The 13,299-nt window shown below is 39.0% G+C and overlaps 1 protein-coding gene across 1 annotated transcript in view; it reads right to left on the bottom strand.

The window, feature by feature from the left end:
• LOC100356345 (fatty acid desaturase 2-like protein FADS2B) overlaps positions 1-13,299 on the bottom strand; it is a 37,224-nt gene that overhangs the window by 9,327 nt on the left and 14,598 nt on the right. Inside the window, exons 4-6 of the mRNA XM_002708962.6 lie at positions 11,513-11,614; positions 3,693-3,818; positions 1,755-1,815 (exon numbers count right to left, since the gene is read on the bottom strand). Coding sequence (XP_002709008.1) covers positions 1,755-1,815; positions 3,693-3,818; positions 11,513-11,614 — 289 coding nt within the window. The remainder of the gene's footprint in view (positions 1-1,754; positions 1,816-3,692; positions 3,819-11,512; positions 11,615-13,299) is intronic.

Here is a 13,299-nt window from a genome sequence, read left to right on the forward strand (position 1 = left end):
CATCCTTTGTGATAACCAATAATGTCACTAGACATTGTAAAATGTCCTGGGTGGCAAAGGGGAGGGTGGCTTTCCCTTGGTTGAAAACCTTTTGTCTCTAGGAAACATTTGGTTTCTTTTCCTGATTTTGGTTTATTTCCCAAATGCGTAAATAGGTTTTTGATAAGCAGATGTGGGAGTTCTTTAAAATTTTTCTTTGTGAGTTGTAATGAGGTTGATTTTGGTTAAGGACAAAAGCTCTTACTTATAATGTTCTTTTATGCATGTCAGAATTATTTAGCTACCCTTATATATTTTTTTTTTGACAGGCAGAGTGGAAAGTGAGAGAGAGAGAGAGAAAGGTCTTCCTTTTGCCATTGGTTCACCCTCCAATGGCCGCCACGGCCGGCAGGCTGCGGCCGGCGTACCGCACCGATGGCAGGAGCCAGGTACTTCTCCTGGTCTCCCATGGGGTGCAGGGCCCAAGCACTTGGGCCATCCTCCACTGCACTCCCTGGCCACAGCAGAGAGCTGGCCTGGAAGAGGGGCAACCGGGACAGAATCCGGCGCCCCGACCAGGACTAGAACCTGGTGTACCAGCGCTGCAAGGCAGAGGATTAGCCTAGTGAGCCGCGGTGCCGGCCTAGCTACCCTTATATTTTAAGCCTATCCCACAATCTCTCTCTCTCTCCCTCTCTTTCACACACATATACAAGCACACACACATGTATATATGTTTATACACACATATACATATATGTATATACACGCATACATACATATATACATGTATACACGTATACATATACATGTATACACTTATATGTACATGTGTATACATGTATATGTATGTGTATCGTTATTAGTCAGATTTTCATTACTACATGCAAATACCTAAGACAAGTTACCTATGAAGGAAGGAAGTTTATTTTGGTTCACAGTTTTGGAGATTCACAGTCCAAGAGGAGGTGTGCACCACTGGTGAGGCCATGTGGTGAGGTCGGAGGATGGCAATGTTAGAACAAGTGTGGCAGAATGATAACACAGAAAGCCAGGAAACAGAGACAGTGGCTACGCCCAACTTGGCTTTCGTAACCATCCCTCTCATGAGCACTGTCTTTGGAGGGCATGCCCCCAGTGACTGAAGGAACTCCCACTAGGCTCTCCTCCTAAACACCATAACTGAATTCCACTTTCCTAATACCACCAACCCACAACTCTGTATTTGAATATTTGCACACATTTGGGAGTTGAATCCTATTCAGACCATAGTGGCCTCATATATCCTACAGCTATATGTAAGCCATGGAGGAATAGCCAGTTCTCTTCCACGTGGAAGCTTGATAACTGCCTTTTATTTATGGACTTTATCTCTTCCTGATATCATACTATAAATGCTTTAGCATTATTTTCCAGTCTCTTTCCTCTCTGTGTGAATACCACTGTTTCTTTCTCTTGAGAGGTGTTTAGTCTTTCCAGGATAAGAGTGCCAGATGGAACACCCCTCGACTGGCATTCTGCCTTCCCTCCCACTTGGAGCATCCCTTTCCTTTCCTGCCAAAACCCCAGAGCGGTGCAATACCTGCTAGAAATGCTTATTTGCTTTTCCATTTTCCTTCTCAGCCCTGGGAGTCTGAAGTTAGACATGCTACTTTTCTCAGTAACAATAAGCCATCGCCTGACCTCTGTGAGGAATTCTGGTCACTTATTTGGGCTCAATAAGGGCTGGCTTTAAGAAAATGGGATTATTAGGAATGTGGCTCTGGGAGACTCACCCATGTAGAAGTACAGGTGCTGCTTTTCATAGTCAATGTATTTGATTTTCTTCTTGCCATACTGAAGAGAGAATAAAACCATAATAAGAGGCAATACTCCTGGCTTCACACTCAAGATGTGTGTGTGTGTGTGTGTGTGTGTGTGTGTATGTGAAAGAGAGAGAGAGAGAGAGAGAGAGAGAGAGAGGAGAGAAATCTTCACAGAAGAAGTCATCTGATCAGTACTCACTGACTGTCAAACCTGATGCATTAGAAGAAACAGAGTGGGATAGGAAGGAGTCTTTTGGCTTCTTTTTGCTATAATTAAAAGTGGACAATTCTTGCATGGATGGATTTTTTCATTTGACTATGGGAATTGTGGTCATTTTTTTTATTCTCATAGAATACATTTTGAAATTTTTCCCCTTGTGTGATGCAGAATGGTGGTTGAAAAGGGGATAGTTCAATTGAGTTTTTCTGGCTCTTCTTCAGCCCTACCACTATATTTAAGATTCTCCTTGAAGCTGTGCTCCATCTCCTTTCATTTATCTGACAGCCATTGGTTGTGTAACAGAAGATATAGGCATGTCCCCCTCCTATCTGTCTCATTTTTCCTCTTTGTGTTCTCCTCATGGATCTCATGCTATGATTTACTAAGACACGATGGCATGATATATATTCATTATATATTAAGTAATAAATTATTATTTGTAATAATTGTTATATTCCATTCACTACTGAGAATTTATGATTCATTTCCTAGGAGTCCCATTCACTAATTTGACTTGTTCTCAGTTCCCAAAGACAGAATATGCTTTGTGAGGAGACAGGGATAATGGCTGTATAATAATGTAATGTCTGCTAGGTTAGGAGTACCGAGGAAACTATTTATTGAAGGAATTGGTGAGTGAATGATAATTTGTACCTGCGATATATTTTCTCCTATATTCACTCACTTATAACTCTATGGGCTGATTAAATTCCTGTTTTTTCCATTCCTTTGCTATATTCCTTCTTATGCATAGATTTTTCTTTTCTATTTGAAAAGTTTATAGTTGGTACATTCTTCTCTTATTGTTACAAACAAAAATATGGTGATGAAATAATACAATTATTAGCAGTTACTTCTTAGCCTTCAAATATTTAAATAGTGGGGAACATGGGAAAGGGACTAATAAAATGCCAGGACTTGATAAACCTAAATGGACTGGTTGAGAATTGTCTCCCTCCTAAAATCTTTGGTAATTTAAATAGTCCTTTACATGTTGGTTTTTAGGGTGAAGTATTTTTAAGAAATCAATAACTAAGAAACTTTAGAGATAAATTTTCTGCTCCTTTTTCTATTGTTTAAGAAGTTCAAATTGGAGATGGAGTCTCTGGGTGTTTTACCTATTTAGGCTGTGGTTCAAATACAAATGAACCAAAATGAACATGAGATAAAAGTAAGCAGCATAATTTTTTTCTAATTGGGCTAAAGTTAGTTGAAATAAATAGCTATTTAGATGTTTGTGATCCTGTGCTTAGTGAATGTATGGATTTGTCTTCTCTTGGTGAACAGTTGTCCACATCCCTTGCTAAACTTCAGAGAGCCACGCCATCCCTAGTTCCACTATCTATTAGCTTGTGTTGCCTCAGAGTAGTGACAAGCACTGGGCAAGGACCTGTCATTGAGATTGCTCAAGCAGAATGATATGGGTTATCAAACTCCTGTTGTGGGAGGTTTGACTTGATGACCTTTACAGTCATTGAGTCATAACTTCAAATGTCCTTCTATTTTTACAACCCCAGAATCCGTTATTTTGTATATGCATCCTGGACCTAAAAGGATCAATGTACTCAGATCATTCTCGAAGACAGAAGTCCATCTGTATTTTTTTTTTTTTCTGAGTCAAGGCTGTAAATCTTTCTAGAAACCTCTTCCAGGAACACTTCTCTGATGTCACAAGATTTGAAACATACCTTGACAGGTTGCGTATCTCCAAGCAGAAAAAGTGGGCCCATGTCAATATCTGGGTCTTTGGGGTAGATGTTTGGTTTTACATGATGTTGAAAGTGTCGGTTATTCCACCAGTTTACAGACAAGCCCTGAGAAGAAGAAAGGGCTCATTAGGTGAAAGATTTATTTTCTGAAATGCCCACAACTGTCAGACTTTTGTGCATGTATTCCTGTAGTCAAAATGAAATATTTGAGTTATTGAGTTGCCTCTGTTGCTGGGCCACAAGATGCCTCATTGGACAAAGTATATCACAGATTACAAAGAAAGAATTCTCTGATCCAGGGGTGTAACTTCAGGCTAAAACAACTTTTGATAATGAAAACCATTAAAACCTGTTGAGACAAAATGTTTTCCCATTCTTCTCATATTTGATGTTTTTTAAAAATTCCAAAGGTAGGTGGAGCAGAGAGTATTATTCCTATTGCACACATTAAAAAGCCTTAGATTCAAGACTTTAATTAGTTCTGGGGAAAAAAAGCAGCCCCAAGTATCTTTCGTCAATGAATATTTCAAAGAATCATAGCACTGAGTGATCTCCTTGGGGGGCTTGGCTCAGATCATTGTATGGCTCTGCTTCAGTACTTTCATATAAAAATAAATGAGAATAAAAACATTTTAGCTGATGCCAAGCTTGAATCCCTCTGATTAGGTTGTTTGTGATTTCTCTCTCACTGAAAGTCTGTAGGTTGCTGGTGGTTTTCCCTATCACTGAAAGTCTAAAAGTTTAAATAGAGAATAGGGTTTGGAAGTCAATCAACTTAGTTTCATCCAAATGGATGACTACTACTGTGTGATTGGGGCAAATCACCCATATTCTTTGAGGCTCAATTCCATCTCCAGTAAATACAGCCCAATGACATTTGTCTATCTGGGTTGTTTGAGGAAGATACAGAATACTGATTTTAAAATGTTGGCAGATTGCATTATTATAAGTTACAGAAGAATAAACAGGAGCAATAATTTTTTGCATATTTGACATCTCTTAAAAAAAAACAAGATCAAGAATTCTACAACTACAATGTCTAATACAGTAGCCACTAGCCTCATGTGGCTATTGAGTATTTAATATCTGACCAGATTAAGATGGGCTATAAAGTATAAAATAAATACTGTGTTTTGAAGGTTATATGAGAAAAGGAATGTAAGATATGTTATTAGTAATTTTTATATTGTTTACATATATAAGTGATAATCTGTTGAATAGATACGGAGTGATAAAGTTGTCATTCAAATGTGACAATTAGAAAATTGAAAATGACATATGTCATTTTAATGTGGCTTGTGTGATATTTCTGTTGTGGCATGCTGGTCTATATATTATACATCTTTGGTAGGAGGGGATGAATTTGTTTGAAAACCCTTAAGGTTAGCATTGTCTTCCATGGTCTTTGCAGAGTCCTCTCTTAGCAACTCCCCACCCACCTCCTACCAGCAGGAGCAGTATTCTCATCTCCAACACGCCCTAATATTCTTGTGGTGGAATCTCTCCTCCAGGCCAGATCTTCCTTCTCAAGCTCATGGAATTTCTGAATATTTTCTTTTGTTTATCTCATGAATCGCAATCTCAGAGCATCCCAAAATGAACTCATCATTTCTATTCTCCCTTTTGGAGCCTCTTACACTCTCAACTTTTCCCAGCCAATTGCGTATGACCTACTCACTCCTCTAATCATGCATTCACTCATTTATCCATCTGCTCTTTATTTTGAATCAAGTCCCATGTGTCAGATTATTGAGCTATGTATTTGGTGTGTCAAGACAAACATAATAAAAATGAGGTTTCCACACTTATAAACATGTAATCTTTTGGGAGCTATAGATAATTAAACAAGGATATTGTGATAAGGAATGATTCTTTTTTTCAATTAAGCTAACATTTGATTTTCTCCACCAGTTGACTATATTCTTTTAGCCAATGACTGTAATAATTGGTAACTGGGAGACAGGTTTTAAGTCACAATAGGCTAAGGACTAGATCTTAATAGCACCAAGCCTTTGAGATTAGAACAGTAGCTACAGTAATTATAGGTGTGATCCAAGTAACTGACTCCACCCAGGCCCTCCTACCTTGAAGCCAGTATTACTGAAGACAAAAAAAAAAAAAAAAAAGTGTGTGAGAGAGGATGACGGCTCCTTATATCAGGCCTATCTATGCAGGAACCACCCTGAATCATTCCTCACTGCCAAGTTGGGTTCTTCCTTGGTACAGGTGGAAGGGACAGGCTTTGAGCCAAAACCAACTGAATTTGAATCCCTCTTTGGCAATCTGCTAGGTGTGTGACTTTGGGCAAATAATATGCTTGACACTCCTTTCCTTACCAGTGTTTTAGGATGCAGTCACAGAAACTTAATAGGCCAGCTATTCTAGGAAGGTCCTATTTTCAAAGATGCGGGGGTCTTCAAATATTCATGGAAAATTCACTTTATCAAAAACCTATGGATGAATTTCAAAATTTTTTATGCCAAAATAAATATCTTTAATTTCATTTTCCAACAAAGGTTCTGAAGAACCCCTCTAATTCTGCCTACAGTATCCCTATAATAGTGATGAGGGTAAGGCAAGGAGTCAGGAATGGATAAGGAGCTAAAGATTGCTAACATTCAAGCATTGCACCACCCAAATTGTCATATCTTCCATGCTAACATGGCGTGAGTGAGGACTCAGCACAGCCACTCCTCATCATGAAGCTAAGCCTCAACTTACATCAGGTACCAGGTGCCATGACATCTTCTAGAGACCATCATGTATACTGAAGCCCTACCCAAAATCCTGTCTCTTTTGGATTTTCAGTCAGGTACTGCCCTGACCCCTACCTATGTCTCTAGTCTGAGTAAGGACAATTCTCTCTCTTGAGGTTGCCAGCACTCACATTTGAGCATGTACTATTTTTCTGCTTTTTTGATAAATCCTAATCTTCTGTTTATCTCTACCTACATCTCCCCATTGCATTTTTACACACAGGAAGATAAGAGCCTGGATGAAGTACAGCTGTGACTACAGAGTACACATTGAATATCATTTATCCGAAATGTTTTGGACCAGAAGTGTTTCAGATTTCAGAAATCTTTCAAAGTTTGGAATATTTTCATATACAAAATAAGATATCTTGGGGATAGAACCCAAGCCCAAACATGAAATTCACTTGTGCTTCATATATATTTTATACACATAGATTGAAGGTAACTTTATACAACATTTTAAATAATTTTGGGCATGAAACCATGTTTCATAGCATGGAATTTTCCACTTCTGGCATCTGTCAGATTGTTACTCCAAAAGTTTTGGATATGGGGGCATTTCGGACTTCAGATGTTTGGATCACAGATGCTCCACCTGTACTGCAGGAAGGAACAAAACGTATGCAGATAGTTCATGGCTTATTTTCAGAGGGCTCTTTTATTGTGTAAACGCTGTAAAGAACAGAACATAGATATTTTCCCACAGTTAGCAAAGGAAAATCCCCAAAGTCTCAGTATTTGTGCCTCTGGGGGAGGGGGGTAGTGGTAACTGATTTGAAGTTAAGATTTGGAACTTAAGTTGTGATGCATGTGAAAGGCAGGATATTGCTTTGTATCATTTTCTTCATCATCTTGTTCCTGTCTATCCTTTTTCTCCATGAGTAATTTTCTCTTCTGCACATAGGTGATGCCTACATTCATACTACACATGAATCTCTGGCTTTGCCTGAAAAAAGGCAAGGCATTTTTGATTTTCTTTTAGAGTCATTTCCCATTTTCTCATTCTATTCACAAGTCATCAAGATTATGTTTGTTTCAACTAATGAAAAATTGTTTTTGGAGACATAATTTACTTAGAAAGAACTAGGTACAGAGTTAGATCGATGGGAAAGCAGTGACTTTTAAAAGTGCAAGCCAGGGTGGGGCTGATCCAATATTCTACATATTGGCACCAGATCAACCACCAATTTTCTCCAGGGCAGATGAGTCCTGCCCTTCCTCTGACTCTTTGAACAATGGAAGGAAATAAGGAGGGGTTTGTTGCCTGACTCTTCACAACGACATAAAGGTTTACCCAGTGATAGGTATTTCCGAGTCAGTCCAAAAATGTCTCATCTATTGAGTGCTGGTGAATAGAGAGTAAAATGGTGTCCTACAGGAATTTTTTGGTTAAATGGAACCAGCTGATTTCAAGCACCTTGCAATGATGCTGAGATTTTTTGGTCTACTTCCCTATCTTCATAATACCATCATGATTAAACATATTTTTAATGATCTTGTATCCTTATTTTGGCTATGGAAAGACTGTTAGTTAATATGGTAATAGCCACCTATCTGCAGCTTCATTTTTTATAATCTCAGTCACCCAAGGCCAACTGTAGTCCAAAAATTTCATGTAGAAAATTCCAGAAATAAAACATTTGTAAGTTTTAAATTATCACTGTTCTGTGTTGAAATCATCCATATTTCTGCACCATCCTGCCTAGGACATGAATCATCACTCTGTGCTGTGTATCTGTGTTATGTAAACTATTTGCTCATTAGTTGCCTACAATATTCAGGGTTCCACATTATCTGTGATTTCAAACATCCACTGGGGGTCTTAGAACATATCCCTAGTGGATAAGGGAGGACTACACTTTAATAACTAATAATTATCAAACATATCCCATATTACAGGTATTGTGTTCAGCATGGCATATGAGTATCACATATAATCCTAACAGTATCCCTCTCAGATGAGGCCATCATCGCCCCTGATTTTATGGTTGAAGAAACTGAAGGTAAAAGACATTAAATAATGTGCTCAAAGTGACTAGCTCACTGGTGGTCAAGTTCTCACAGAAGGCAGGTCTGTTATTAGAGTAGCAGTTCTCAGTGCTGGCCAAGAGTTAAAACCATGTTGAGAGCTTTGAAAAATATGCTCATGGGGCCAGCTGATTTGGTACCGTGTTAAGGCTTGGGTTGCCTACAGCCCATACTGGAACCTGGCTGGAGTCTGAGCTACTTAACTTCCCATCCATCTTTCTTTTAATGTGTACTCTGAGGAGCAGCAGATGATGCTTAAGTACCTGGGTCTCTGCTACATACATGAGAGAATATGATTGAGTTCTAGACTCCTGAATTTGGCCTGGCCCAGCCATGGTGCTGTGGGCATTTAGGGAGTGAACCAGTATATTGTAGATCTCTACCTCTTTTTCTGTCTCTCTCTCTCTGTTCCCTTTAAATAAAATGAAAATAAATAAATAGAAATTGAGAATGAGACATACCAGTATGCAGATCCAGCTCACTGCAGATGATACTGCATGGGCATCAGTGTTTCTGAAAGGTTTTTCAGGTGACTTCAGATGTAATAGCCGGAATTGAGAGACCCTGTTCTGGAATCTACATGCTAAGAATTCTTCCACTTAAAAGCTTGTGGCCATTGGCTTTAAGGTAGCCCCTTTGAACATTCATCTCAGCTGGAAAATAAAGGTGCTGCAGTCTCTCTCTCATGGGAATTACATTAACAACAACCCCAGGACGCCAGTTCCGAATGCGAAACTTGGCAGACGCTCATCAGATTTGAGTTTCCATCTGCTCTCCCTTATCACTTGCTGTCAGCAGACACTGATGCTTTCTGTGGGCCTGCATCCAGCATTCTCTCATGCTCAATCCACTAGAGGCAGGGGAACCAGATAACCAGGTCTTTTTTGTTTTAAATATATGAATATACTTCAAACACTTCATGGGAAATGTGATTAAAAATACATATTTTGTGGAAAAATTTTTTGAAGTTCATGCATGCAGTCTTCAAAAAAATACATGGAAAATGTGTATTATGAAAAAAACTATGCATATATTTTAAATAATTTTTTCATCAAAATTAGCTCTGAGTCCATGAATGGTTTTGAAGTACCTTCACACACACACACACACACACACACACACACATATATATTTGAAAAACCTTTGTGTCCCTAAATCTGTATAATGAAATACATGAAATTCGTTCACCTGAAATAAATAAACATTTGTAAATAAAAACATATATTAAAAAAAACTCCGTGTTAAGGAAGAACAAGTAGACTGAGTCAGTGCCTATGGATTTTCCTGAGAGGCTTGGCTTGAAGCCAAGGATTTGGTTTACTGGGAGCACTGGTCTCTCTTCTGGGACACAGTACATAGTCACCAAATACTACAGAAGTTATAAAAGGCATAGACACAATTTAACTCTTCATATTACAGATGAAGAATACAGAGGGCCAGAGATAGAATACAATTTGCTCAAGATCACACAGTGAGTGCAGTCAGAACCAGGGCTAGAAGTTTCTCTCAGAGTACTTGTTCTATTAATGGGTTCCTTCCTTCATTCAATAGTTGGTTATTGGAGGTCTAGCATGTGCAAGGCAGTTTGCCAGGGGTGGCATTGTGGTAGTGTATAGGACAGTGTTCCTGCTTACAGAAGCTTATGCTGGGGGATAACACCAGCTGCCGACATCGACATCACCCCTGTTGTTTAAATCAGCCTGTTTTTTTTTTTTTTTCAAACTTCAACTCTTGAACAGAATCATCTGGCTTGCCCTGCCTATTTCTCTTACTTTTCACTTAAAAAAAAAAAAACATTAACCTTCATTTTTTCCTTCATTGTTTCATAACCCCCCTTGTAAAATTAATCAGGACTTCTGGATTTCCCTAGCTTCCCATCAATGACTGTTCAAATCCCTCCAGAGAATATTTTAATTCAAGATTTTACAGAGACCATTTTCATTTTGAAAGGCACAAACTTTCTTCTGTGATGTTCCTTAGGGTAATGGGGTTCCTGGGATTGAACCAAATAGTTTATCAGGGTAATTAAATATGAGTTTCTTAAATAAATGTTTTCCTTATAAAAATTAAAATGATTATTTTAGCACATTTAAAATATTATATTGTATATTAGTATATATATTATTCACACAATATACTTATATTTATGTATATATTATTATAAACAGTTTTTACACATATGAATAGCCATCTAAAAGTTCATGGGGGCCAGGCACTTGGTATAACAGCTAAGAAGCCACTTGTGATGTCTGCATCCCATATTGGACTGCCAGAGTCTCAATCCTCAATCCACTTCTAATTTCAGATTTTTGCTAATGCATATCCCTGGAAGGCAGGGCTCCAAGGTGATGGCTCAAGTACTTGGATCCTTGTCATACACAGAGGTGATCTGGGGAGTTATAGACTCCTGGTTTTGGCTTGGTTCAGCCTTGGCTAAAGCAGAAATTGGGGAGTGAACCAGTAGATGGAAGATTTCTCTTTGCCTCTGTATTCTGCTTTTTTAAAAATAAATAAGTATTTTAAACTATTTATGGAAATCTGTATTAGGGAGAAACTGTATGGATTTCAAAAAATTTTTGCACCAAAATGAACTTATATTTTAAATAATTATTTGAGAGAGAGAGAAAGAGAGAGAATGCTCCCATGTACTGGCTCACTCCCCAGTTTCTCTCATCAGCTGGGGCTGGGCCATGCTAAAGCCAGGCGCTGGGAACTCAGTCCAGATCTTCCACTAGTGGCAGACCACTTGAGCTATCACCTGTTGTGTCCTAGAGTACATATTGGAAGGAAACCGGAATCAGGAGCAGAGGGAAGACTTGACCCTAGAGACTCCAATTTGGGATTCAGTCATCTCAGCAGCTAAGCCAATCACCTGCCTGTAAACTTATCTTTTATTTCCATTTTCCATGAATTTTTTGAAATTTCCTCTCATGAATTCAGCTAAGCAAATGTGGAAGCCAGTGCCTTAGGGAATGAAGCTGAAAAGTCGCCAGCACACTCCATGGTATTCTGTACCTTGAGATGACACATCACAAATTTGTGCATCAGGTGGTTCCATTTGGACTTCTTAAATATGGAAAGGTGTCCTATGTCATGCTGTAAAAATGAACTCTGAGCCTGGAAGAGATGAAAATGTTGTTAGAGAAGTTAGGAACTCAAGAGTAAATCAATAAACCAGTCGAGTAGTAGATTTCTGAAACCATTTGAGAACAGTGAGAGATGATCACAAGCCAAGTTTAGGTTCTATTTCCCCCTTATTTATGCAAGTTGTTCTCAGACTAGAATGTTCTTACTATTACCCAAATCTTCCAGTGTGGCATGAAATGAGCATGGACTTAGAATCAGGCAGGCCTGTGTTCTAAACCATTTTTCACCACCTATGAGTTTCAGGACTGTGGTGGTTTACTTGCTAGCTCTGACCCTCAATTCTTTACAGTGTAAATGAGGGTAATAACATCTGACCCATGGAGCAGCTGTGCAACTTACATCTGAGTGCACTTTGCAACATTTATAGAAAACTGGAATTAAAGACAAGTTTTTAAAAAAAATTTTGTTTTATTTTATTGTATTTATTTGACAGATAGAGTTAGACAGTGAGAGAGAGAGACAGAAAGGTCTTCCTTCTGTTGGTTCACCCCACAAATGGCTGCTACGGCTGGAGCTTTGCCGATCTGAAGCCCGGAGCCAGATGCTTCCTCCTGGTCTCCCATGCAGGTGCAGGGCCCCAAGCACTTGGGCCATCCTCCACTGCCCTCCTGGGCCACAGCAGAGAGCTGGACTGGAAGAGGAGCAACCGGGACTAGAACCTGGCTCCCATATGGGATGCCGGTGCCACAGGCAGAGGATTAACCAAGTGAGCCACAGCGCCGGCCCCAACAAGTTTGTTCTATAAGATTTTTGAAATCCATGAGTAGATTTTTCATACTATGCATGTTACGAACTTTTTGAACATCGTATATACAAAGTGCCTAGCTTATGCTGAGCACCAAATAAATGTTAATTGCCTTTATTGTTCCTGAAAGTTGCTTTTCAAGGAATAAAGCAAATTGGGTTTTCAAGAAAGTACTTAATATGATAACGTCTGGAATCCATTGCTGTTAATTCTCTACAAATCCTTTCTCAACTGTTCTGCTAAGAATTGAATGTCCCTTTCTCCTTTAAAAGCACATGTTTGTTCTTTTCATTGGCATTAATACCATTTTGCCATGTTTAGCTAAACTAGGCTTGACATTGACTCCCACTTAACCTTTTCTTAGGGGCAAGTAGAATGTGAATTCCCCTTTATATCCACAAATACTGTTGGGTGCTTAGAAGCCATATTCAGAGATTCAGGCTTTGTTCAATCAAGATTTACTAATGTCCTGCCAAATGCCAGTAGTTGTTTGTCACATATGAGAAAACCTACATGCCCTCCTAGTTCTATAATGGAATACCGTCTCTGCTATTGGGGAATTCATGGTCTGATACATTGATAAATGTAGCTTGGTTATTGAATGAGAAGGAAGGTGAGTGTTACATGGTTGAGGACAGGACTTCAGTTACAGAAATTGTAACTGAAGGGAAAAAACAACAAATGGCACAACTCAGCCTTTATCAGGTGTCAGATACCATGTTAGCTAGGTATTCAGTGTCATTCTCACACTACAGGTGATAGAACCAGAACCCAAGGACATTTTTTAACTTGCTGGTACACGTCTAACACTGACCAGCAGCTTCGCAAGAAGTGTCAGGCAGTGGCTGACATCAATATCAAATGGGAAGAAAAAAAGACGCCTTTCCTCAAGGCCACTGCCTGGGTTTAC

The sequence above is a fragment of the Oryctolagus cuniculus genome, chromosome 1 (genome assembly GCF_051225735.1).
Source record: "Oryctolagus cuniculus isolate XC-2025 breed Fujian yellow rabbit chromosome 1, ASM5122573v1, whole genome shotgun sequence".
Lineage (NCBI taxonomy): Eukaryota > Metazoa > Chordata > Mammalia > Lagomorpha > Leporidae > Oryctolagus > Oryctolagus cuniculus.